Source organism: Cavia porcellus, unplaced genomic scaffold (assembly GCF_034190915.1).
Source record: "Cavia porcellus strain 051 isolate PalLab524CR breed Dunkin Hartley unplaced genomic scaffold, mCavPor4.1 scaffold_6, whole genome shotgun sequence".
NCBI classification, from domain to species: Eukaryota; Metazoa; Chordata; class Mammalia; order Rodentia; family Caviidae; genus Cavia; species Cavia porcellus.
The window spans coordinates 25,304,096-25,331,438 of NW_026947489.1; the positions used below are offsets into that span (position 1 = coordinate 25,304,096).

The 27,343-nt window shown below is 40.7% G+C and overlaps 1 protein-coding gene across 2 annotated transcripts in view; it reads right to left on the minus strand.

Moving 5' to 3' along the window:
• The window catches only part of Il16 (interleukin 16), a 98,138-nt gene that overhangs the window by 51,588 nt on the left and 19,207 nt on the right, over positions 1-27,343 (minus strand). For both annotated transcript variants that reach the window (XM_013158856.3, XM_063250116.1), the window contains exon 2: positions 26,341-26,729. In XM_013158856.3, coding sequence (XP_013014310.3) covers positions 26,341-26,729 — 389 coding nt within the window. The remainder of the gene's footprint in view (positions 1-26,340; positions 26,730-27,343) is intronic.

Below are 27,343 nucleotides of genomic sequence, written 5' to 3' on the forward strand. Positions count from 1 at the left end.
GGTGATGAAGGATGTTTCTTTTTCTGGAGTATGGCGGATGAGGAACCTTGATCATTCTGCTAAGCTCAGGAAAACAAGATGGAAATGTACCATGGAAATAGCAAATAGGCAAGGACTCCTTAAAAGGTCAAGAAAGCAAATAAAGGCTTTCCTGAGATATAAGCAGGGTGGAGCTAAGCTCACAGGATGAATTGACGGAACGTGAACTTTGTCTTTTGTAGTCTAATAGGACACAGAAACAGAGAAGCCACAATTCCTTCCTAAAATGAGGAGCTTACTAGAACATAAAGAGGAAACCCCAAAGGATTATATCCCCATTTTAAGCAGGAAATGAAAATAAATACCCTGGGGAAATGAGTGAAAATTATGAGTCTGGAAGTGGGCCTGAATACAAGGGGGAAATCCCACTGAGAACTCAGTTACCAGCCTGCCCTGTTAAGAACGACAAGCATGACTCAGGCCACAGGCACAGCTTGGAGACCTCTAGGTAGGAGTTGGGTTGAAATGGTTCCAGGCTTCTAGGGTGCCAGGTATCCAGCAGAGGCAAACTGAATTTTCTCTGGAAGAATCAGCATTGATGTGGGTCACAAAGGGTTCCACAGATATAATGACAGGCTTCCGAGAAAAATGAAAGAAAGCAAAGCACATTAAAACAAGGTATTTCACAGGCAAGAATCACGAGGAGACCCACAACAAAGTCAGATCTGCAAAGGCTACTAATGTAGTGAGAAGACACAGAATATAAAATGAGTACATTTAAGTTTTTAAAGAAATAAATGAAGAGATTGAAAGATTTGAAGAGATTCAAAAGTTTCTTAGCAGACCTGAAAAAGAATCAAGAGATTTAAAAATAAAGTTGCTGATATTTAGAAGTAACAAGATATTAGATGGCACCAAAGCGAAGAGAAGAGAATTAAAATAAAGATTAAAAAAATACCCAAGTGGAAGCACAGAGACATGTTGGACCGAGGGACAAAGCCTGATATCTCTCTCACTAGAATTCCAGGAAAAGGGAGCAAGGATGACAAGAAGGCGATGCATGTCATGTACAGCATCGGGAGGTTTCCCAGTCTCTGTGGAATGCATCACCCAGTCTGGCACATCCCACATAAGGCAAATAAAAGGTAAAGTAGGACTGGAAAGTTCCTGGAAAATCCAAGAAACACCAAAACATACACAAGATCTTAAAAGCAGCAGCCAGAGAAAAATGGCAGACTGTCTTCAAGTGGGAAATAGTAACTGAATATTCACTTCCCAATAGCAGTCATCTGAGTCAAACCAGAGTGAAGAAATTAATTAAATACACATAGACAGACATGTATGTGTAGTTGAAAAGAATAAAAATTAGAATATATAGATCAGTCAGACACATGCTAATCAAAATAAAGTCAATGCCACTTTATCAACAAAGTAGATTTAAACAAAAAGAATCAAGAAATCAAACTGCTGTATAATAACTGCTTTAAGTCATGAAGGAGAGAGAGCAATTCTAAATTTGTTCACACCTCAAAATAGCTCCAGAGTGCACTATATAACTAGAAAGAAAGTATAGCCTGGGATTGTTAGTGGCCCCCCTTAAGAAGGTGATAAATCAAGCAGACAACAACTAGAAAGGATACTAGGAGAACGTTTGTCTTTCAAAATACTTTTGAAAATAATCATATTTAGGGTCATCAAAAATTTTCAACGAGGATGAAGAACTGGAATGAAACATATCACATTTTCTGACTCCACATAACCAACTACCAAGCATTAAAGAAGCTGACGTTAGACAGAAAAGAGGTGAGTTGCTGGGATGAGCTGGTAGGAAGGAGTCACAGGGCAGCACACCTTGTGGCGATGGAGCCGATCAGATCAAGGTTGAGGTGGCGGTTAAAACTGTGATCAAGCAGCACAAACTGCACGTGGAGTTTGTGGTTGTGATATTGCCCATAGTTACGTGTGAGACAGCCACCTGGAACATTGGGTGAGGGGACATGAGCCCTCTCTGTGCACCTCCCCACATCCCCAAGATTACATAGTTATTTTGAAAGAAAAAGGTTGTGTAGCCAAGCATCATGGGCAAATGCCTGTAATACTTATAAATTCGGGGTATTGCTTTGGGAGACTGAGCCAGGAGAATCTCAAATTTGAGCCTAGCCTGGGCAACTAAGCAACTTAGTGGGACTGTTTTATATAAAAAGTAAACAAGTAGTAGGTGTATAGCTCAGCATGAAGGCTCTGAGTTCACTGGGCAGTACAGACACTCTTCATTTAATGACCAAGTTCCATTCCCCAGGCTAGGTTGCTAAATGAGAAATTGTATACTGTGTAGTATACAATATTATAAAATATTATGGCATTAAGAACAAAGAAATGCTCAAAGGAAACTCTGACTTGATGGCTTTGCTTTTATTGGCATAACTGTTACATGCTGTACTATGATGTACAACAGGACATAAAACTATAGTACTGTACCATATACTACAATCAGCAAAATTAACAGTACTGTGCTGTAGAAGAGGCCATCATAAATCCACACTGCCCCTCACATTGGTGCACTGTGCGTCCAAATGAGGGTCCTAAAGCTGACCAGTGGATTGTAAGTCCAAACAGTCTTAGAACAGGTAGGTCAGTCAATGGGAATCTCTGTACTGCAAAAACATGCTTCCAAAGGTAGAAAATATTCATAGGGCTGAAAATTAAGAAACAAATCTAAATAACTCATGATCAAAGAAATCATAGTGGAGATCTAAAAGCATTTTAGTCCTGAATTATAATGAAAATTGACTTATCAAATCTTACAGATTGTCGTTAAAGATATAGCAGTACTTAGAAAAAAGTTATAATCGTAAATGTTTGTTTTAAAAAGAAGAAAAGCTGAAAATAACCACTGAAATAACACTTAAGAAAACAGAGAAAATAATAAAGAACAAAATGTTTTCTGAGACAAGAACTCATTATGTAATCCAGGCTGGCCTTGAACTCACCATGGAGTGTAGGCTGGCCTCAACCTCATGGCAATCCTCCAGCCCCAGTCCCCTGAGTGTTGGGATTGCAGGCATGTGCCACCATGCCCATCAAGAATAAACTTTATGAAATAAAAATGAATATAAAATACATTTGACTGTCAAAAGTGAAACAAATTTTTCTATGAAAAATTTAAAATGTTGACAATGCTATAGCAAAATCTTCAAGAAAACATTGAGAAAACAAAAACAATAATTGTAGAAATGGAAGGGGGACATAATTACAGGTGTAGGGAAGATTTAAAAGATGGTAGACATTGTAAACAACTTTATAGAAGGATACAGTTGACTGATGAGATGAAATGAGAAAATTATGCAAAAAAACTCAAATGTACCTTATCAAAAATAACTCAAGAAAAACTAGGAAACCTCTCGGGCCTAAGAAGCTTAAAGATTGAGTTGTTTTAAGTCTTCCTACCAGAAAAGCATTGGCACCAGATGGTTTCAAACGTTCCATGAATCATTAAGAAATAAATGATTCCGAATGCAGATGAAGTATTCTAGATTTCAAGTGATGAGAGATCACAGTACATGCTGTGTAAGGCTGGAAAATTTAGCTATCTGTAAAGGAAGGATACTTTACTGCTAGTAAAAGTGATGGACAAAGAATCTGTGATACCGTCATGAAGTTACACAATGTTGGAGACAGTATAGGAAAGAAAATGCCAGTGCAGTCCCATACATGAACATAAAATCATAAATAAAATAGTAGTCAACTGCATCCCAGGCTCCAAAGAATCCTTTAACAGAGAGAAATAACTGAAATTATTTATCACTTGAACACACTAAAGAAGAAAAAATATCTCAGAAGGTTACAGAGTATGTGAATTCATTCTATATGCCACTCTGGAGAAAGCAGAACTATGAAGACAAGAGATCATGGTTGCGGGGCTCGGGACTGAAGAAGGCTCTAACCTAATGGACTTATTAGTCAGCTTTTTTATAGCCAGGACAAAATACCTGACAACCAAAACTTAAAGGAGAAGGAGTTTAATTCGGCTCACGGTTTCCGAGGATTTAGCCCATAGCCAGCAGGCTCCACAGCAGAAATATCATGGTAGAAGCTTATGGGGGAGGAGAGATGCTTCTTCCATGTGGCCAGAAAGCAGAGAAAGAAGGAAGGAGGTGGGGACAAGTGTACGGCTTTCCAGTTCACACCGCCAGTGACCTGACTCTTACAAACCCCACCTCCTAACAGTAGTCAGCTATGAACATCAACGAATCAGTCCACTGATGAGCACAGCACCCCATGATCCAGTTACCTGCCCAAAGCCCAACCTGTGAACACGTGAGGCTTTTGGAAGACATTAACCTACACACGTTAAAACTCATACAACACTACACCAAAAAACAAAGAAATTACTTTTTACAATATGCTAACTTAAAAATAAAAAAATAACAGCAAGGAATATGAAGAAACAGCCATTATTATTCATAGATGAAATAATTATATGGAAAAGAAAATCAATCTATAGATGAAATATCATAGTCTTACTTATGAGAGTTTGTAAGATGCCAAATTTACTACCAGCTTGCAAAAGTAAATTGCAGATCTTCACTGAGAATATGAAGTTCACATATTTTTCCCTATTTCTTCCACTATGTACAACTAAAACTCCTGGATATTTTATATAAAATAAACATAAGAAGACTCAGAAAGGCAGAGAAAAAAGACCAGGTAGGACCCAAAGAATACTACGGATTCTTTTTGGCACAGATATCTGACAACACAGAATTTTCATAAGATGCAGACAAAAACAAAAAGTCACTCTAGTAAGAGTCTCATTTCTCCAGGGATGCTTTGAAAGACAGAAAACTTGAGACAAGCACTGCTCTCCTTTACCAAGGAAAACTGGGGCACCCATCCCTATGTTTGCCTCGGCTGAGCAGACCCAGACCTCCACCCTTGCTAGGTGTAACAAGTTACCAGAGAAGGCTGAGCAGAGCAATGGGACTTTTATCACTGCCATCTATAATGTGACCTCTCCAGCCCATGAGGGAATTATAACTCATCCCTTCTGCAATAATGGGATCTCTCATCTCAAATGCCAGTGGAGGCGAAGTGGGGAACTTGGAGGTCTCCCTTTACCTGTAGAAACAAGATAGGCAGCTCCCCTTTTACCTGCAGGAACAGTATCCAAAAAACTAAACAAGGAGACTTAAGCAACAAAACCTAAACTGGATTCAAGTGAAAAGCACTCATCATACCAAAACCAGAAAGGTTTCAAACTGGGTTTTAAAACATCAACAGATGCCAACACCAAGGTAAAACAGTAGTATTAGAGTTAACTGCCAAAGATTTTAAGGCAAAATCATATTAAACCTAAAGAAATAGCTAAAGGAGTTTCTCTAAATAAAAAAGAGTTGGAGGAAGATAGAAGAGAAGAGGAAAGGAATGAAAAGGAGAGAACCGATGGAAAAGAGAGAAAGGGAACAACAGTCAGGGACAGGGAAGGATGAGAGGCAAAGAGGACAGAAGAGAGGTAAGATGTGCCATGTACATGTACAAGCTCCCCACAATAAACGTGATCACTGTGAACTGCAAATAGGAATTAATTTTAAAAAGAAGAGAAGGAAGAAAGAAAAGAATGATTCTTGGAACCATGGTGTTATGGCTTATGTCTAGATGTCCCCCCAAAGCCTCATGTAGTCATATAAGGGTCTTTTGGGAGGTGGCTGGATCTGGGGTACATGATACTGGAATTAAGGGTGCAGTGCTGGGATTCTTGCTGAGCACAACACATTTTTTGTCATAAAAACTCATAATTGTGTGTGTCAAACCTACATTTAATCTTTAGCATATTTCTATTGATGAATTACTAATTTTAATTTTATGAACTTTACTAGATTAATGATTGTTTAACAGGAAAAATATTATGAACATAAAAAATTTCATTTTTAATACTCATTGTTTATAAAAATGTCAAAATTTTCAACATTGACTGGTTTTTGGTGTACAAAATCCAAAAAAGAACAACAGAAACAAATTCCTATATGAAATACAATGAAAATGCCAAAAGAACTTTACAACAAAAATAAGCTTTACTTCAAGTATCGCACTTAATGCAGTCTTTACACACAACAACAGCATGTCCGCTACACAGCTATCACCGACACTGACAGCATATGTGTTTTGTTTTCCTGGCCTTTTCGTAGGACATACTTGACATCTTGTGGGCCATGCTATTTTGTTAAGAAGTTCTCGTTATATTATACAATATGTAGTTAATGAGAACATAAGCTATCAATAAAATAAAATGCTAAATTCTTAATATGTATTAAACATTTAGCATAAACATGAACATTTTCACATCAGCTGTGTACTTGCTTATAAAACCTAAGAGATAACATCAGAAATAAAAACCTGGGGCAGAGCTAAATATGGCAGATCAGTAAGCAGCGAAATACAGAGCTCCCTGAGAGAAACAACTCAGATGCCAGAATAAAACATCCTGCAGAGGACCAGACAGAGGGATACGGATCCTCTCACCCAGGAAGAAACTAAAGGGAAAAGAGCTAGTCAAACACGTGGTCTTGGGGCTACCATCAGAGTAGCTAAGGTTAGTCGCCATGGCGCTCTCGCTGGAGCCGCCCAAACTCAATCACAGTGTGCTCACTGCCAGAGCCACGGTCATGCTGAAGTTGGGGGTTGGTGAGCCCAAAGGAAAATGGAGCCATTGTGGAGACCTGCACTAACCCCAGTCAGTGCTCAGAATGAGACCCTCCCACGGGAAAGGGGTGACCAACTGGATGACATATTGGAATCGGGCAGGATGGACCTGAACTAGGAATGGCAGCAATTTCAGTTGGTTGCTCCCTACCCAGAGCAGGTTGATGGGATCTGCTTGGTCTAGCTCATGCCTCTGGCTGGGACCCAACACAAGAACAGAATATTAAAAGCTGTCAGAGAAAAGAAACAGATCACCTATAAAGGAAAACCCATCAGAATCATAGCAGACTTCTCAACACAAACCATCAAATCCAAGATGAGCTTGGAGCGAAGTATTCTAAGCCCTGAAAGAAAATAACCTCCAACCCAGATTGATGTACCCTGAAAAGCTGTCTCTTAAAATTAATGGAGTAACAAGATGCTTCCATGACCACCAATCCAACCCTACAAAAAAATACTGAAGGACATTCTAGGGAGAGAAAAAAAATACCAGGATTTTAGGAACAGTGGCAGAGAGGCCTTAATGAATGGGGCAGACAGTGGAATGAAGGAGAAAAGTAGACAAACAATGACAGAAAAATAGCATGGCAGAGATGAGGCAGAGAAGGTTGGCTACAATCTCTAACATACATGGCCTTGATACACTAACAAAAAGAAACACAGACAGAGTAGATCAGAAGATAGGGTCCATGGAGATGCTCTGTTTAGAAAATGTAATTAACTTGAAAGAGGGCTTATGGACCAAAAATCAAATATAAGAAAAGTGCTCTATGTGACAGAGAACCAGAGAGAAATAGGGGCAACTCGTCCAGCACCTGCAGATAGGTTGGAAAAACATGATACTTTTATGCAGTAGAGAACTACTCAGCAATAATGAAGGAAAACCCTGAGGCTTTTGTAGGTAAAGGAATACAACTTGAGATCAAGTCCAGGAGTGAGAAGGTTCGGAACCACTTAGGTAAACAGCAGGTTGTCCCCCCAATCTAAAAACCGAGGGAAATGATGGGACCCAAAATTCACAGTGTACCGTGTGGGAGTGGAAGTGGAGGAACTGTCTAAAAAAGGAAGGCAGAGGACATTGTTAATAGTGTACCAGGATTTAAAACCCACATTACTCTCACCGCTCTGTTTAGATGGATTATATTTTGTTCCAGTTTGTCTACTTGTACTAGATTTGAGGGCACAGGCAGCTATCCTGAAAATAGCAGGATATAGTACAGTAATCATCCTTAATTCCTATTAACTTAATCTGAAGCCCTGTATAACTTACAATGTCTTACCATGACTGATCTTACTTGAATCTGGTTTGTTAGATTGCTGTTTTGTATTGACTGATTTTATTCGAATCTGTTATGATTGATAGTACCAAGTCTGAAAGTACAGGCAACTACACTGAAGATAAAAAAATTCACTAGGATATCCACTCTGCTTTGATTATTACCTGCTTTTGAAGTCATACAATGTCTCCAATGTTTCACTTTTATTAATATAGTTATGTACTGCTAGATTCAATTATACTATGCCTGATGATATAGACAATTCTATTGAAGATAACAAGCGACATCATAGTAACCATTGTAGATCACCTTGTATTGTGGTTTTATATGATTTTCTCATTTCATGTATTTCTAGGAATTTGTTGTGTTTTTGTCTTGCTTTGTTTCCCTATAATACAGAAAGGATAGCTATACATGTAGAGACCTATGCATGCATAGAACTTATAAACAGTTTATAAGAACTGATTATATAACGCATGATGAAATGAACAACTACTTTGAAGAAAAAGAGACACTAAGGTACCCAGTGCTGATTCTGTAGCATCATGATGTGAAATCCAGCAATACTGTTATTCTTTGTTCAGAGTGATTTTAGTCTGTTTTGTTTTCTTTTCTTTAATTTCAACATACATGACGCTAGTTTGAAGAGAATGAAAGACACTATGACAGCCATTGTCTGGTCTTGAAGACCTAAAATGCCTTTTTCATCCTGTTCGAATCAGTTTTACACTATGTTGTTTTGTATGAATTCACTGTATGTGAAGATATGGACAACTATTGGAAGAAAACAAGAGACAGTATGATAGATAGTGAAGATCTCTGATTGTCTTGCTTTGAAATTCATGTCTCTTACATTGCTTTCTTATGTTCTGTTTTGTTGTGTTTAATTTTACCCTCCTTAAAATAAAAAATAAAAACCTATGTGAGCTATAATGTAAACACAAAAGTCTATCACAGAAATAATCTCTGCTTCAACTGTCACACCCAAGACAGTTTTCACACATGACAACCGCATGTTCCACGCACACTGCTTTCACATCCCACACATGCTTAACTTCCTTTTCCTATGTGGCAGGCCATTCTTGTCACCTCTCTTCTCAGCCTGTCTTGTCAGGAGCTTCTTCTATATTTTACAACATGAACTTTATTGATAAGATTACAATAAAATAAAATATCAAATGTATAGTGAGTGTGTAACGTAGATGACAACATTTTCCCATCAACTGTTTATTTGTAAAATCTAAGAGAGAACATCAAAAATAAAAACCCTATGTGACCTACAATGAAAATACCAATAGAACTCTACAATAAATATCTTTTGCTTTAACTGTCATACAAAAATCGCACTTTTGCTTTAACTGTCACACAAAAATCGCATGTTCCACACACAAGTATCACTTACACTGATAGTACATACACTTTGTTTTCCTCTCTTGCACTTTCTTGTAGGGCACAGTTTCCCTTTTTGTTTTTCTGTTGTCACAGTAGGCTCTGGGACACTGTCCCTGCCTTTTCACCTGTCAGCTTACCAATGTGGCCCACAATTTTTTTTTGCATAGTTCCTTGGGAAGGAACATTTTGCTTTTCCTTTCCTGTAAGTGATCTCTTATGAGTTCCAGTCCCAATCCTCTAAGAAAATTTCTCCATGGTATTTTGATTACTTTTCTTTTTTTGGTACCAGGAATCAAACTCAGGAGCTTGCGTTTGCCAGTCAGGCACTTGTGCTGCTGAGCTATATCCCTGGTCCGTACTCCATGGTATTTTGGACTTGCTATTTTCTTTGTAAACTGTCAAACTATACATGCCACACATGTTTAGGATAAAGTGAATCACAGCCATTGGCCAGTGCTTTGTGTTTCAAGTGACATCATAGTTGTTGAGTGATTCATCAACAATATCTACTCTGCCTTTTTTATTTTTTTTTTGTTAGTAGATTACTTATTATCATCTTGAAAATAGTTGCTCAAATCACAGTATCAAAGAATACAAGGTGGACATTCGAACAGGGAGACTGCAAACAGCTGTGTTCAATGATCCAAAAACATTGATATAGTCAGCTATTTAACACCCCTATGCCTTTTTTTATGTTGTGGAATGTTTTCAACTCAGGCTTCTGTTTTTTCAAGTTCCTTCTATTAATATTTCTATCGTGGTACAATGTTGACATGAGCAGTACCAGTTTTTTCTTTCTTTCTTTCTTTCTTTCTTTCTGTATCAGAAACAGAACTCATAACTGTGTGCTTGCCAAGCAAGCACTGTGCCACTGAGCTATATCCCGCCCTTGGTTTATCTTTCTTTGCCATACAAAATGCCAGTGTAAATGTTTCTGAGATCCAAAGACTGTACTACACATTTCTCTGTTTTGAAATTGCAACATTTCATTTGGAATTTCTTCTTTGTTCCTGTAGTGACCAACTTATGCTCTAGTAGCACATGTAACATTAATTGGAAACTGGTAAACCAATTGTCAAATGTCACATTCCATCAGGACATATAAGTCTTTGCAGCTATAAAGGCAAAAATTTTTGCCACATTTTGACTCATCATTTTTCCAAGTATTTTACATTACTGTAATCATCATGAAAAATTCCTACTAAGTACAGCATACTTATGAATGCTTTCAGTTTCCTACATTAAGCTGTGATGTCATAACAAACATTTTTGAACATGGCTATAAGTACATACAGAACATTTTACCTGCATTTAATCCTTTGTGTGTTTCACAGCATCTTGTAGCATTTCATCTGCTGTCATTTCCAACACTGAATGGCAGAGCTGGCATTCTGTCTAATATTTTTCACCTCTGCCTCACTATATTTTCAGACCTAGTTCTAATACTGGGTCATTCCATTTGACTGTGGGATCCTTTTGCAACATCTCAACTCATTTCAAGTATGTATTCACATTTTCTGTGACGTCTGAATCAAGGAGGTCTGCATTCTCTGTATTTGTATCAGTTGATTATTACTCCATTTCACTGTCACAGCAGCTTTGGCTCACATGGTGAACATCAAAGTCACGTCATCAGCATCAGCAGCATCAGCATCCACCCGCACCACTCTTCTGTTATGAAAACACGCATTTTGGCATAATGGATCATCTTCATCATCCATGCATGAGTAATCTAAAGATTTACTTTTGACCTCCAAAACTTGCAGATTGGGGTTTCATGTGTCATTGTATGAAATTAAACTACTTTTATCAGAAAAATCAAAAGAAATCTATTTTAAAAACAACAAATCCTAGAGTGGTGTGGGTGTATTACACCCTGTGATGCTCGGGTAAACGTTCACTAAACCTGTTAGGTGGAGCATAAGATCAGTGAAAATCCTGGTTTGACACTTTTGCACACCTTGCCTCTCATTATACCAAGTGGGTAAACACAAAGATTTCTTCCTGTATCCCTCAGGCAAAGGTGCACAGCTAGCTACTATTAGGCTAAAGTAAAATTTACAATAGAAAAATAAGGGTCCGGTTTGTGGCATCCAGTGTTATGCTCTTCTTAAAGATGCAGTGCTAAGGTTAAGGGCTGGGGTTAAAGTGTCTCATCCTTGGGTATGAGTGCTGCCCACCCTAAGGTCAGGTAGCCTGGACGGAATCAATATAAGGGGCAGAAAGAGGGTTGCTGCTGTCACTTGCTGTTGCTGCTTATCTTTTGCTGTCTCCTACTTTCTCTGTAATAGTCCTCTTCATATCACTGATTATGGACTGAAACCTCTACAAACTGTGAGACAAAATTAACCTTTTCTCCTTTGACTTCAGGTGTTGTGTATTTTGTCTCAAGAATTAGAAAAGAAGTAACTAAGACACATGATAAACAAAATATAAGTGCAAGTTCTTCATCTTAATGCAGAAATGTTAATACTTTTAAGAAAATATTATACAGTGGTATTGTAAGATGTACTATGGTAGAAAACCGGGTGGAATGATGTACAAATTGTTGTATTATTTTCTCATAACTTTGGAGGAATCTATTAAAAAAATAAAATGCTTAAAAGTTGCATTCCAGACATCATCAGATAACAGTTAAAAAATAGAATTATGAAAAGACAACACAATTATATCAGAAAGCAAACAAGGTCAGGTGCAATGATATAGAAGCAGAATGCCTCCCCAGAAGTCTCCTGTGTTCAGAGGCAAGGCTTTAGGTACCTGGATAATGAAGGCTCTAACTGTATCACTGGATTAATCCATGGATGAGATTGTAATTTGATGGCATAAATGGAAGGAATGGAAACTTTGCAAGTTTGGCCTGGTTGAAGGGAGTGACTCATGGGAGGGTGACCCTGGGGACTGTGTCTCACCCCTACCCCTCCCTGTCTCACCACTCCCTTCGCTGCTCCCAGGATGCCATGAGTTGAACAGCTTTCCTTCACGGCCCTTCCATGATGTTCCTGCCCTACCACAGACCTACAGTCAATGGTGTGATCAACCATGGACTGACGCCTATGAAACTATGAGCCAAAATAACACTTTCCTACGTTAACTTGACTTCCTCAGGCATCTGATCAAAGTGACGAAAAGCTAACACTTCTAGGACCCCACCTAGTAAAAGATAAATGTGCCCTTTCTGGAAAAAACAAAACTTACTTAAAGACATTAAACAAGTCTGAATAATGGAGTTTTTATATGCGATGTATATGAAAATGAGAGTAGTGTCAATAGATATCAACTGTGCCCCAAATTTACTTACAAATTTATTTAATGTAGTAATAAGCAAAATTTCAAGGGTTTTTTTTTTTAGAAGATCACAAGTCTGTCCTTAAATTTTTATCAAGGTGCAAAACACTTCAAATAAGAAAACATAGATAAGGGTAAAGGGGGAAATTTTCATATAAGAAATGATAGTTATTTGCATTTATTTATTTTATTAGCCCATGTTTGCAGTACACAATGTTTACATTTTTTATTTATGTCCATGGACATAATATATCTTAATTTCCTTTTATGGCCACTGTCTTTCCCTTTCCTCTTCTCTCTTTCCATTTAAAAAGTAAGTTATTTTAAAGTAAGTGACTGAAACAGTAGAATATTGGCATGAGAGTAAAAAATTGATCAACAGAATAGGCTCAGGAGCATAGAGATTGCTTTATATTCATAAGAGATAAGTGAACTGTGATAGAAATGACTCTTCAGCTCATGATGGAAGATGGGCAGCTCAATATAGAATCCTCAAGAAACTGGTTCCCATGTGGAAAAAACAACCATGCCTATCAATTCCAGTTGGGTTAAAAACATAAATAAAAATGCACATCTGTAAGATGTCCCAAAACAATGGAATAATCACTATAATAGAATATGTTTATTACCTTGGGGGAAAAAAATCACAATTTTTAAGTAAGACACAAAATGCAGAAACGATTAATGAAATGATTGATAAATTTCACATTAAGGACTATCCATCAGTTAGAATCAAGTGAGATGTTAAAAATTGGAAGAAGATAGTGAATCTGGGAAAACAAAAAAAGACTAGCAACCAGAAGAAAAAAATTTTCTTGAAAAAAATTTAATTGTTCAAATGGGCATAAAACAAAGGAAATTTTAAAATTTCATAAACACAAAAATGTGTGAATCTTTATTAATAACTGAAAATGCAGATTCCAACTAAAATGAAAAAGAAATCAATAGTCTGCCCCACATGGGAAAACATTCAAAATACAGTATCAAGAACTGATGAGCAGTGGGGCTCCGTGGTGCACTTGAGAGGGTCCCAGCACTTGAGAGAACAAGGCAGAAGATCGCTGGGAATTCAAGGCCAGTCTGGGCTATACAGTCAGTTCAAGGACAGCCTGAACTCCACAGTGAGACCCAGTCAAAGAAGGAGAAGGGGGAGAGGAAGAAGACAAAGAGGAAGAGGAAGAGGAAGAAGAGGAAGAGGAAAAGAGGAAGAAGAAGGATGATTTAAGAAATGTCTACCAGCTGATGGAAGGATTGTTTGACACAACCACTTCTAGAAAGAACTTGGCTTTCACTGGAACCCCGGAAGATGGCCACACCCAGGATTCACTCTGCTGAAATAGCACAGTGCCCTGGTGGTGCACACAGGACAACTTCAGCAGGAGAGAGAAATGAGCTCTCCCAAAGGTCCACCAATAGCAGAATGGTTAAGTAACTAGCACGGCATGCACACAGTGAGATACCACAGAGTAGTAAAAATCAGTGACGCTCTGCAGCAAAATCGCATGAATGAGTTCCTGGAACACGACATTGAGTAACAGGAGCAAGTTCACCGAAGTGGAATCGCTGCATAATTGCATTCACGTCATGTCCCAAAGTCAGCAGAACAGAGACTTCCAGTTCCGTGATAAGATCACAGAAGCTTCTCTCCTCCCTGTTGAACCTTGGAAATTGCTCAACAGGCAACAATAACGGGATTCTGCAAGTCAGAAAGAACTGACTAGAGACCTCAGGACTTAACAAGACTGTGGTGAGTCGTGGGGTTGTCTTTCTATCTACTGTACACCCTGGACAGGGTGCAAGTGAGCCCTACAAACCAGAACTGCCAATGGGCAAACAAAAGAGAAGCCAGTCAAAAACAAGAAGAGTCCAGGTAAGAGGGAAGCTCAACAGAGTCCTGGAAAGAGGCCAGCCTCTGCAACATGACCAGGGCCCCAGAGTGTGGGCTAACACACTACTGTGCAGAGCACAGGATAGGCCAATGTGGCCCCACTCTGTGACAGGACACAGAAGGTGGCCCCCTGCAGGCAGCATCCCCTCTCCCAAAACTTGATTTTCCTACCCTGCACACAAAAGGGTGGGGACAGATGATTACCACTGACCCCAGGAAACCAGGGAAGATCTTCTTACCTAGGGTGCAGAGGTGAGACAGGGCTCCAAGAGTTCCAGAAGAATAATGCTGACCAAAGTGGTCATGCTGAGATTCTGAAACCTAAAATGTGGTTACAAGAAATGTTCATAAGGGTAGACCAGACTTCTATGCCACACCTACACAAAAGGTTGCTTATTGGCTTAAAGATTTAAATCAGATCAAAACTCTCCTACCAATAACCAAAATGTCCAAGATGCAGTTAAAAGTCATGAGTAATGTTATGAACCAGGAACCCAGAATTCAAATGAGAAAACATGATCAACTGATGTTAACGTTAAGATGAATCAAATGTTAGAAATTATCTGACAAGATCTTAAAGCAGCAATCATCAAAATGCTTTAGAAATCATTTGAAAATTCTGCGGAAACAAAGCAAATTTTAGGAAGTATCAACAAAGTTCATTTTCTGTTAGTTGATTCTAAATACCCTGTAATACTGTCATTCTCTTAAATGGTTTTACATTGTTTTGATATATTTGATGCTACAGTATACGAAGTTATACTCAAAGATTTCAAGGAAAGAGACAATATGGTAACTACTTTTATGTCGGGATTATCTTGTGGTGAAACACTATTTTGCTTAAATGGTTATGTTTTGATCTGCACTGTTTTGCTGTTATGCCCTCTTTTATCTCAATCTCCACTTTATTATTTACTTTTTTATTTTTATCCTTTTAATTAAGGGAAAAATAAATAAAAATAGCAGGATATATTATAGTAACCCACTTTGACTTTACATTATCTTGATTTAAAGCCCTGTATTGCTCTCACCATCTTGTTTTGACTGATGTCGCTCTATTCTGTTTTGCTTGATAGTACCAGGTTTGAAAGTTTAGGCAACAGCTGTGAAGATAGTGGGATTTATTATGACGCCCATTCTGGTTGACTATTATCTACTTTTGAAGACCTATAATGTCTCCAATGTTTTGGTTCTGTCGGTTTTGTTCTTTACTCTTTTGTTCAATTTTATTATAACTGATGATATAGGCAACTCTATTAGAGATAGCGGGAGGCATTATAGTAACCATTGTTGATCACCTTGTATTATGCTTTTACATTATCTATTATGTCCACCCTTTTGATTTGACTGACTCTGTTCTGTTATGTCACATTTGGTTCTACTCTCTTCCAAAAAAGTAATAAGAACTGTGGGAGCAACAAAACCCAAAATGTGTAATTGTCATTGTACAAAAGAGAAGAAAAGAAAGTGCTCTAAATGATATAACTGCATGTCTTTTTAAGTATATAAGATAGATAATGATATCACTGAGTTTTGTTGGATTATTGAACAGAACTGTTTGCAGTCTCACTGTTGGAATGTCCACTTTATAAGCTTTAATTTTGTAACTTGAACAATTATTTCTAAGATGACAATATGTAATCCATTAACTAGTGATTTCTTACTGTTTATTTTTTTTCTGTAAATCTGTATAACTTATACCCTTTCTCTGCTTTTTTTCTTTTTCTCCTTAAATAAAATTAAAAAAAAGAAAGTATCAACAAAGAAATGGATGTTTTTGAAAAGAAACAGAGATGATAGAATCAAATACAATAAACCCCAAAAAAATCATCAAGATGTCAAAATTAAACTTATGAAAATTGGGACAAAATTCTTGAAAACCAAGAAAAGTGTTGACAAGATATCTAGAAAGAACTATCAATTCAAGCAACCATATATGTCACACCTGAAAACATGGAAAGCAGGAAAAAAGGGACAACATATTTTTAAGTGAAAGAAAACTTGTGTCAACCATACCTCCTATACGGGTTATGACTACATTTCAAAAGTGAAGGAAAATAAAGACATTCTTTGGCAAACAAAACTAAGAAGTCATCACTGACAGATCTCTGTCAAAGAATGACAAAAATAAGCTTTCCAAACAGAAGGTGATAAAATAGCCGAAACCTTCAGAAAGGAAACAAGAACAGTTAAAATGCACAAAAGCAGAAGCTACGAAAGCAGATTATCTTTCCCCCAAGGATTTAACTACATTTCATGATGGAAGCAAAAGTTATCATGACGCCTGCTGCAGCCTCAGTCAATACAGAAGTGCTTCAAGTGAGAGTATTTAAGAAATGAGGACGGTGGAAGGAAACAAATATGAGTAAGTTTTCTACACTTTACTCAACATGTAAAAGGCCAGTGTCAACAGGCCACGTGATGAGTTATGTGCGTAACTAGGAATACATACACCAACCACCGTGCAAAACAGTTACATTCAGAAAGAATTAGAAAAAAAAGAAGGAAAAGAAGAGAAAAAAGAATTAAAAATAAATCAAAGTGAACACTTAAAAAGTCATCAACTAATCTAAAGAACAGCAAAAAATAAATGGAGGAACAAGAGATAAAGACATGCAAAAACAGGGATCCTAACTTATCAATTATCCTTTAAACATAAATGGTATAAATACTCCAATTAAAATATAGAGATGGTAGAGTGCATAAAATTTTAGATCCAGCTAGATGCTATTTACAACAAGATCATGAGAAACATAACATAGATAACTTGAAAGTAAAAAGGGTAAAAATGTCATCCAAATATTAATTAGAAATAAGCAGAACTAAACAAAGATTCAGTTATGCAAATGGATATAGTAAACTACCCAGGAAAACAGGAATGACCCTCAAAGTGAAGGGCAGCCATCACCTCTGCACTCAACTCATACCTCAAGGTTCGTTAAGTTTTTTTTTAAGCTTGATGACTGATACCTAGGTAAATATGATACTTTTATTTTTTAGAATATATATACATCTTGTAAATTTATTTTATATGCTCAATGTTCAATAAAATATTTTTAAATGATCTTAGGACAATAAATTACAATCTAGTCATGTGGCAGATGGAATCTCATGGAGCCTTAAACATTTTTGCACTGTCCTAAGCTAGTGGTGGAAGCACAGATTGATAGATCAATTCTTCCAACCTAGAGTTAGTCCAGAAACCAGTATGTGGTGGAAACATAGAATTTTTTATTGTTTGCTGTTTCAAATAGGAATGATAGAAACTAAGGGTGTGAGAAAAGGAAGAAAATTAGGACGAGCTTCAATGGCAGATGCTCCACTTAGCTGAGCCTTAGGACATGATTCGAGCATGGGTGATGAAGGAGAGTGTGAGGAAAATGTCCCAGGCAGAGGCCACAGCAAGGACAAGGCTCGGGGTCTGTGTGCAGAGATGTGGAGAACCCTAGCTTGGCTGTGAGGTTCAGATGAAGGGCAATGTGGAGAAACAGCACAGATGGTTTGTTAATTCTGTTCATTTCCCACTATTCTCCTTCTTTCTACCAAATCCCTTTTTACTAACGAAAGGATGTCTTGAGGTTCACTGAGATTCAAATAACCAACACATAAGACCAGCTGCTAGCAAAATAGCTCCAGATATCCCCTGGCATTGAAAGCAGCAAATAGAAATCATGTGGAATTGGGGGACAGTGAGCACTGCCATACATGTATGTGGCAGCCCAGCTTTGCCTCCTGATGCCCGGGCTTCTTGGGGGTTCTGAGCCCACACCACCCTGCCAAGGGCTGCTCTCCTGTGGCAGGAAGAGGCAAGCAGCCAAAGGATTGGGTTTCCCACTTGCCAAGGAATCCTGGGCCACAAAGCCGCAAGCTGGGCTGCTCACAGGCAGCAGAATGGGAGGCCCTGGCCACTCTCTCTCCACCCACAGCACATGGCATAGATCTGACCTCGTCACAGACTGAGTCACTCTGCATGAGCGGTGACTTAGCTCAACCAATATTTTGAATTTTTTAAGAAAAGAGGGATTTTTCTTATAGATAAAAGCATTCTGCATCCTTCCACAAGGGCAGCTCCAGGGGAGGCCTCCCACACACGTCGGGGCTCATCCACTGCTGCTCTTCTCCCAGGTAGAGCACCCAGTGACTCCATGTCCCAGTCAATGCCCAAATGAACGTTCAAGGTAAACCAGCATGGGTTCAGAAGACTGACTCAAGTTTGGACCGTGTCGATAGACTGTGCCTTATGGGTGGCCTCATTCTACCCACGTATGCAATCACTCTCCCCACAAGTATTTATAGAGCAGTTACTGTTGGCCAGTTCCCCTTCTCGTCAAGCTCTGGGTTCCACAGAATCACACAACATGAGTGAACACAGGCCTGCTGGCTTGTTAGTGACCCGCTAATATCCAGGGGAGAGAGGCTGAGACACAAATGTTGGTGGAAGGCATCTGAGTCCTCAGGGGAGCTTGTTCTCCATTCCAACTCAGGTCTTGTGCTGTCCAGCAATCAGGACAGCCGTCTGCCAGGTGAGGGTACAGGTGCCCCGTGTGTGCAGATAAGGCACCCAGAGATGATGGGCAGTGCAGAGGGAAAAGTTGCTGTGGAGGCCACCAGCCCAGGCTGGGTATGGTCCTCCCTGTCCCCTCCAAGATGTGTTCCATGAGGTCCAGGAACCAAATAAGCTTGGCCTGAAAATTCTCATGAAGCTACATTTCCAAGCTGAGCAGACAGAACACAAGCTACAAACACAGTTTTACTTTGATTTTTGAAATATTGAGGCACTTGGCAAGTCCATCTCACCAGGAACTGGGCCCCAGGGCTGCTCACATTGGAGGCCAGCCTATTCCAGTCAGAGGGAACCACATGGGGTGGAGGAAGGAATTCAGAAGGAATGGAAGGTGATAGGAAGGTCAACAAACGAATTAAAGAGACTGAATGCTGACCACAGCATATGAGATGGTCTTCAGTTTTTAAGTATATATAGAATTAAAATGCATGATAATTCTTTTAAAAAGTGGGAAAAAGTAAATAGAGTTGCATATTCTAAGTTCTTAACATCGTCTGGGAACGGTATAAAAGACTATTGTTAAGAATATATTTTTAGGGGGCTGGGGATTTAGCTCAGCAGCATAAGCGCCTGCCTTGCAAGCAGGCAGTCGTGAGTTCAATCCCCGGTACCAATAAGAAGGAAAATGACAAAAAAAAAAAAAAAAAAAGAATATATTTTTACCTTTCCTTAATAAAAATAACTGTAGAAAACTTTAATCAAAAGATAATCAGAGTACTGGGCTGGGGGTTTAGCTCAGCGACATAAGCGCCTACCTTGCAAGCACACAGTCTGGAGTTCGATCCCTGGTACTGATTTAAAAAAAAAAAAAAAAGAGAATCAGAGTACTTAGAAATATATTAATCCAAAGTGGCCAAGATGAAAGAGAAAACAGAATATAAAATACTTGAGCCTACTGGAAACCAAGTAAGAGACTAGATAGATCCAACTACATCTGAAATTACATTAAGTATAATTGTGTCAAAGTCCACAATTATAAGACAAAGACTATAAGACATAAGAAAGATAAATATGTGCTGCTTGCATGAAATTTGTCTTAAATGTGTGAACACACATTGAAGATAAAGGGGGTAGAGGAGACACCATGCAAGCACTATCCAAAAAATATTAGGGGAAGCTATACTAACATCATATAACTTTCAGCAAAAATCACCACTAGAAAACAAGAGAAATTTCACAATTCTAGCACCACTAAGTCACTAGAGTAATACAAAAATCTATAGAAGTCTGTGCACATAAAAGTAAAGTTTCAAAATATATAAAGCAAAAGATGACAGAACTGAAGAGGTAAATGGACAGATAATCTACACTCATGATGGGAGACTGACCTACTTCCTTAAGTAAATAATAGAAAGATAGAGTTGAGAAAGATAAAGCCCCAAGAACCAGGATTATCAGACTTGATCTGCTGTGCAAACACAGAGCACAGCATACAGAAGTAATATTCTATCTCAGCAAATTTGAAAGAATTAATATCATTCACAATATGCTCTCATTCTTATTACAGAATGATTAATCTAAGAATTAATAAAAACAGAGTGAGAAAAAGAAAAATCACATTGGAAAATCCTTGATCACCTGGAAGTTAAACAGTAGATTTCTAAACAAACTCATACATGAAATCACAATAAAAAGTAAATATCTATACAAGATAATGAAAGTATTCCAATTCAAAATTTGTGGATGAAACTACTATCTTAGAGAAAAATGTGTTGCCTTAATGCATTTATTTAAAAAGATGAAAGTCAATTATCCAAGTTTTCATCTCAAAAACTAAATAAAAACAGATAATTAAACCTGAAGAATATAGAAAAAAGGAATAATAAAGAGCAAAGATTAAGTAGAAAAATCATAATAGAGAAAATTCAACAAAATCAAAAGATTGTTCATTGAGAAGACATAAAAGTGATAAATATGACAAATTAAAAGAGAAATGAAATATAAAGTAACAATATTACAAGTGAACAATAGGCATCATTACTATATCTACAAAGTAACACACAGACACAACTGAGTGTAACTGAAGGAATCTGTAAAACCTTGGATGATATCAGTATCAATACGCTGGTTGTGATACTGTGCTGGAATTTTTGCAAAATGTGGAAGCTGAGAAATGGTATATAATATTAAAACTTCTTGTAAGCATAATTATCTCAAAGTTTAGATAAACTATAACAAGATTTTTCTGATAACTTTATGCTAATAAATTTGAAAATTCAGAACAATGTCATAAGAACAAAACTGATACCAAAAGAAACTGAAAATCCAAATCATCCTACATCTATTAAATAGATTCAGTGGTAATTGAAAACCTCCCACAAAGAAATCTCTAGGTCCACATAGCTCAGATTTAAATTCTTCAAACCATTTTTATATTAAGAGAAAAAAGCAAAATAAAAATATAGCATCGATGTTACCCAAACTATTCCATTGAATGGAAAGTTCAGAATGCCCATCAGATGAGAAATCAAAGATATCACATCAGTTAATTTCTCTCATAAACACAAAAGGCAGCAATCAAAATTTAGCATATGAAATCCAGAGTGATAGTATATGAATAATACTTAAGTTTATTCCAGTAATGCAACGCTGTGTTGGCATCAAAAAGGCCAACTACTATAATTCACCACATTAAGTAAGAATAAAACAGAAAAATTCACACAACCATCTCAATAGATGTAGAAAAATAACTCCTAAAATTTAAAAATTTATTGTGGGTGGGAAAGAAAAATTGCTTTTCTGATTGTAAATAAGGGAAGCACCTTTGTGTTAATAAAGAATATCTAAAACAAAAACAAAAAATTACAGAAAACTTATTGATATAACAATAATGAGATTTTCTTCTTGACACCAAGAATGAGAAAAAGACACTTGTTCTCACCATTTCTATTCATCATTTCCCTGGAGGCCCTAACCAGTGAAATAGAGGGGGAAGGGAAAAATAGAGCTATAATAATTTTTAAGCGTCAATCATCAGGTATGCTGAAAAATAAACCAGACAAATCCATGGTAGCATGTAATGGGTGGGAAGATCCAATGCTATAAAGATGTCAGCCTTCTTCAAGTGGATCTATAGTCAGTGCAGTTCCAGCAAAAATTCCAACAATATAACCAAGGGTAGTTTGAAAAGCCTAAATGGCCAGACATTTAAAGTCTTGTATATGGCTACCATATGTAAAACTGTGTGCTGATGGGTCTGAATAGTGAAACCAGAAATGGACCCCATGCCAAACCAGGTGGCCTCTGGCCTATAGCGAGGACCTACTGGCCATGGACAAGGGCACGGCCCCAGGAAAGACCACAAGCAGCAGCTGGCTCCAGGCTGCACCAGTCTGCAGCTCCACCTCCACACTGTGGCTCCCACATTGCTGGCCCTTCCAGCTCTCCTTCTGCAGAGATGGGCAAAGGTGACCGTGAGCAGGGCCTGACCCCAGCTTTCTGGCCCATTTCTGAGATGCTCCCATTGCATCATAACTTAGCTGAACCCTCCTTGGCAGGTTCCAAGAGCTTAAATCCTAACTTCACCCAGTGCTCTCAGAAAGGCAAAGCAACTGCCATGGCTGGAATGTGCTCCCCAAGTTTACGAATGAGAACCTGAGTTCCCGGTGCTGCGAAGCTGGCTTGGGGTAGCGTTCACCCCAGAGCTGGCCAGTTCCAGCAGAAGTTGATTACAAACCCGGTCCGCTCCTTTCACCTGTCTCTTCTGCCCCTATACAGGTGCACACTCCTTTGCCTCCCCCCAGTCACCCTACAGGACAAAAACTGTGCCCTTGGCCTTCCCGGACCGCACAGCAGTGAGCCGACCTTCTCCTCTTTATAAACTACCCCATCTCCATTTCTCTGTTACAGTGACAGAAAACAGGCCAGCCAGTAGCCTGGGGTCTACCCGGGGGACATAATTCCACACCCCAGAACATGGGCATGGATCTCCTCCTCGTGAAACTGACTGGCAAAACCATAGCTTGGGGAGGGCAGATCTTGTTCATTCAGCTCCTCTGGACAGCAAGCTCCCTGCAGGTCCAGCACCAGATTTGTTTCTTTATCCCCAGAGCACAGCTCAAAACAGGTCTGAAGAGATAAAGAGATGGGGAAGAGAGAGAAAGGGCCCAGAGGAGAGGGCTGGGGAGCCCTGCTTCTGCCCAGCAGTGTGTCCTTCCCCTTGGGCTCAGCATTGGGCTTAAAGGCATTGAAAATCCCTTTTCTGCTTAAGAAAGGCTGGAGGCAGTTTATCCCTCCTCCCACATGCGCCCATGGAAGCTGTGCCTTCGGGAGCCTGGCCGCTAGCTGGCTACCAGGTGGGTCCCCCCAAAGGTCAAAGCCCTCTTCCCCCAGGGAGAGCCTGACAGGATCTCAGGCTCAGGTTTCGGGCTCTGTATTCATGGCATTTGCCCAGCACCATCAGCCCTACAAGGCCGTTTCTTTTCAGGCTGAATGTTTATACAACTTCCTCTTCTGTAATTTTCAAGTTAGGCGTTTCTGGAATACAGGCTGATGTCACAGGGCCTCACTCCAGATGTTGTTTTGAAACCGTGTAACCATGGCAGTGCTGGAGACTGCTGAGTCTGTCTGGGCCAACCGAGTCACGCCCGACTGCAGGGCCGCCCAGGTTGGCGCGAGGAGGGGTCCAGCTGGGCAGGAACCTGAGAGCCCCTGCCCGGAAGGAGGAGGGGTTGCGTGACTCTGAGTGCCTCCAAAAAGGACATTGATACCAGCTGTGCCCTTTGACCACTCTGACCTGAAATCCTGACCACAATATCTGCTCAGACACTGGACACCGCAGTAGTGGACATTGCACAGGTCACTAGTGGCCCTTTAAGAATCACCTGCTGCTTTCAAAGAAACAAAAGACCTGAGGCCCACGCTGAGCACCACTGCCCCAGGTCACTTTGGCCTCAAACTTGACTTAGCCCCATCCCTCCAGCTGCTTCTGTCTACCTCCCCTCCAGGCGAGGCATGGGCCCCTTGTGCGTGGCCACACTCTCCCGACTCTGGAGCATCCTGCTCCCCACAAACACAACCCCAGGGTGCCATCTCCCGAGCTGATGTGCAGGCTGACACCTCCGCTCCCACACTGGTACCTCTAGAGTCACCTGATGGTCCTGGCTTCACCCTTACTTAGCCTCTGAGCCTGGCACACAGATGGGGCTCCACAAAAGCTACTGCTCTCATTAAATGTTTATTTATTCTGAATCAGTGTTTGGATACTTAAAAATAAAAGTAATCATTTCCCAAGCAATCACTATGTGGGCTGTTCTGGAGCAAGTAGGGTTTCTCGTGTGACTGTCACAGCCTTCTCTTCATAGTACCCCAGTGAAGTTTACACTATTATTAACTTTCTCACTTTAGTTTTGAGAAAAGTGTGGCGCAGAAACTAAAGTGAATAGTCCCAGTCACACGAGCAGGAGCTAGACTCCAAGCCAGACCATCAGAGGAAGGAGACCGAACTCCTAAAGCCTGTGCCATAGTGTCCACCAAAACTGCTACAACCGTCTTCTTCTTCGGACCTTGGGGGACCAAGGAAAATGACGTAAGAATTGTGATTTAAGTCACAGCAAGCAGCACCTCAGGGTCACAGAGAGATGGGAAATGTGAAGCTTGCTCCCCCTCGCTCTGCACCCCCTCTTCTTGCTTCCTGCTTCCTCCTGGCCTCACATTATTTGATGTATGTCATTTGTGGCCCCTAAGATCTGTACCTCCTGGCCAGAGCAGAAGGTGCGGAGGGCAGGAACAGGTCTGCTTGACTCCCCCTCTGGGCTTGGTAAGCAAATACCCCACCCTTATGTGCGTGTTTTTGCCTCAGGCATTGGCTGTCCCCACCCTCTTGCAGGGCATTTTTTACTCTGTTATGTGCAAGTTCTTTGAGAGGTGGGTTTGCTGCCTCAGTGACTGACACACGCTGGGTGCTCAGGAGATGCAAGCCTACTCAAGCACCGACTGGGATCCTGAAAGGACTGGCACTCACCCATCTGAGCTCCTCCAGTGGCTTTCCTATCACCATTCATAAATATGACTCTCCTGTGGCCAACTGTGTCTGTGTGCCGTCATTTGGGGTCACCTAGTGCTGGCCAGCCTTCCCCAGGCCATGAGGATGCTGCCTTCTCCTACTCCAGCAGGTAAGTCCATGGTGTATCAGTAGGAGTCACACTGTGAGTGACAGAGAAGCCTGAATCTGGACCTTAAGGATGCTGCCTTCTTCCCCCAAAATAAGACCTACCTGAAAAATAATCAGCCTTGAAGACCAGAGACCAGAAATGCCAGCCCCATCCCGGCTTTCCCTGCCTTACAGTGCCACCACCAAGCAAAAGAGTAGTGATGGCAAGAGTGGCCAAGATGAGCTGATTGGGCAGGCATTTTCACTCTCTAGTTTCCAAGGCTGATCTGTATTTTCTGGCTAGGTCTTATTTTGGGGGAATGTGGTGACTGGCTCTGCAGACCAGCAGGCCTTCCTTCCATGTGCTGTGTCATGTTACCTGATGCTGTTTTCATGGCAACCAGTGGCCTCCTCCTGAAGGAGACCAGCTGATCAAAGGTCCTAGACCCTTTCTTTCTCAGTGCTGCCTGCTGGTCATAGTCGCATGACCACCAAAAGGACCTAGCCCATCCCTGTGTGCACAGCACTGTCCCTGGGCTTGGGCCTAGAGACCCCCTCCTCCACAGAAGGCACAAAGCATGGGGCTCTGCAGGGAGTGACTGTCTGGATCCCACACACCCCTGCAGTGTCATTTCAGTAACAATGGGAAATATGACCCGACCCAAGAGAAGGCACTCTAGATTCTGGCAAGTTCCCGAACACCACCTCATCCCCTTTCCACTTCACAGCTTCACTTGTCACCTTCCATATCCTCACTTGTGTTGGAGTTGGCACTGGAGGAGCCTCACCCTCATCCCTGGGTCTGAAGCCCTCAGGACAGATGTAAACTGACCACTCACTATGGGCCCATTGTGCTTCTCAGGACGAGAGCTTCCCACTGTACAAATCCCTGCACCTGGCTTCTCCCAGCAGGGATCTAGGCTTGGTGTATCTTGGACAGACACAGTGCTTGGCAGCATTTCTCAAACAAAAGTGGTGGCTGAGCCTAATTCGCTACCACGCTCTTTGTGACCATTCCAGGAGGCCTTGCCTTGACTTTTTCCTTGCTGTCATATAGAATTAGAATTCCTTGGCTTCCTGGCCTTTGAATACATGACTTAAAGACTTTTAACAGCTCCAACACTAACCACAGGCTCCGCAGCCCCGCAAACCTTGGGCATACCTTCATGAAGAACATCTTCCTGCTGTTTTTGCCACGATCACTCCCAACTGCTTGGAATTGAGCAGCCTCTGAGGCCAGTGCAGCCTCCGACGTATCTGCCAGCTGCACAGCAGAGTGGAAACTCCCCTCCTTTCCCTGGCTGAGTGGAATCTCAAAGGGCTCAGGGTACTTCTCATCCGGGCTGGAGCTGTCGTCCGCCATCCTGGCATTACAGAGGATCAGGGAGCGAGAGATGGCCCGGAACTTGGTGGATTTTCGGCTCTTTGCAGAACGGCTGTGGGGCTCCATCCTCAGAGAGGAAGTGAAGCTGCCCTTCCTCCTTTCCTGGTCTCTGGCCCTGGGCAGACGGGTGGCAGCTGAACTGGGCTTAGCCACCACTTCATGAGTGCCTGGAGAGGAGGAAATGGGAAGAAGTGCTGTGACTTGCTGCAGGACAGTGGGGCAGGACCGAGTCCAGGAACTGGGCTGCGTACTGGTGCCCAGGAAGCAGAACTGATGGGCAGATCATCCTCCAGGATCCGAGCCCTTCCAGCCTGCTGCCACGTGGGACTTAGTTACACCAGCTGGTCCACAACCCTGTACTTCAGGCTCATAGAGACTAGGCGCAGCAGGTCTGTTGTCCCAGGCCTCAGGCTGCAGGTAGGGAACCTGAAGCATGGGGAAGGATGTATGAACCCAATGCACTGGAAGACATAATCAGCATCTCAGGAGAGAGTTCTGGGGTCACTGCATCCAGCACTTTGATGTTTCAACTTGGAAGCCAATCTTCAAGCAAAGCCTGAGGGGAGCTTAGCCTAGAGAGCAGACAGGAGGGGCGGGGAGGACTATGCCTACACCCACACAGCCCCTCTTACTCCTCCCAGTGCCCCTTTGACCTCCATGGAGACCCTAGAACCTCAGGACAGCTCTAACTTACATCCTCCCAAGAGCCCAGAACCTGGGCGGCTGGGGTCCCACCCAATACCCAGGCAGCTGGAGGAGCACAGTGGGGGAGGCAGACTTG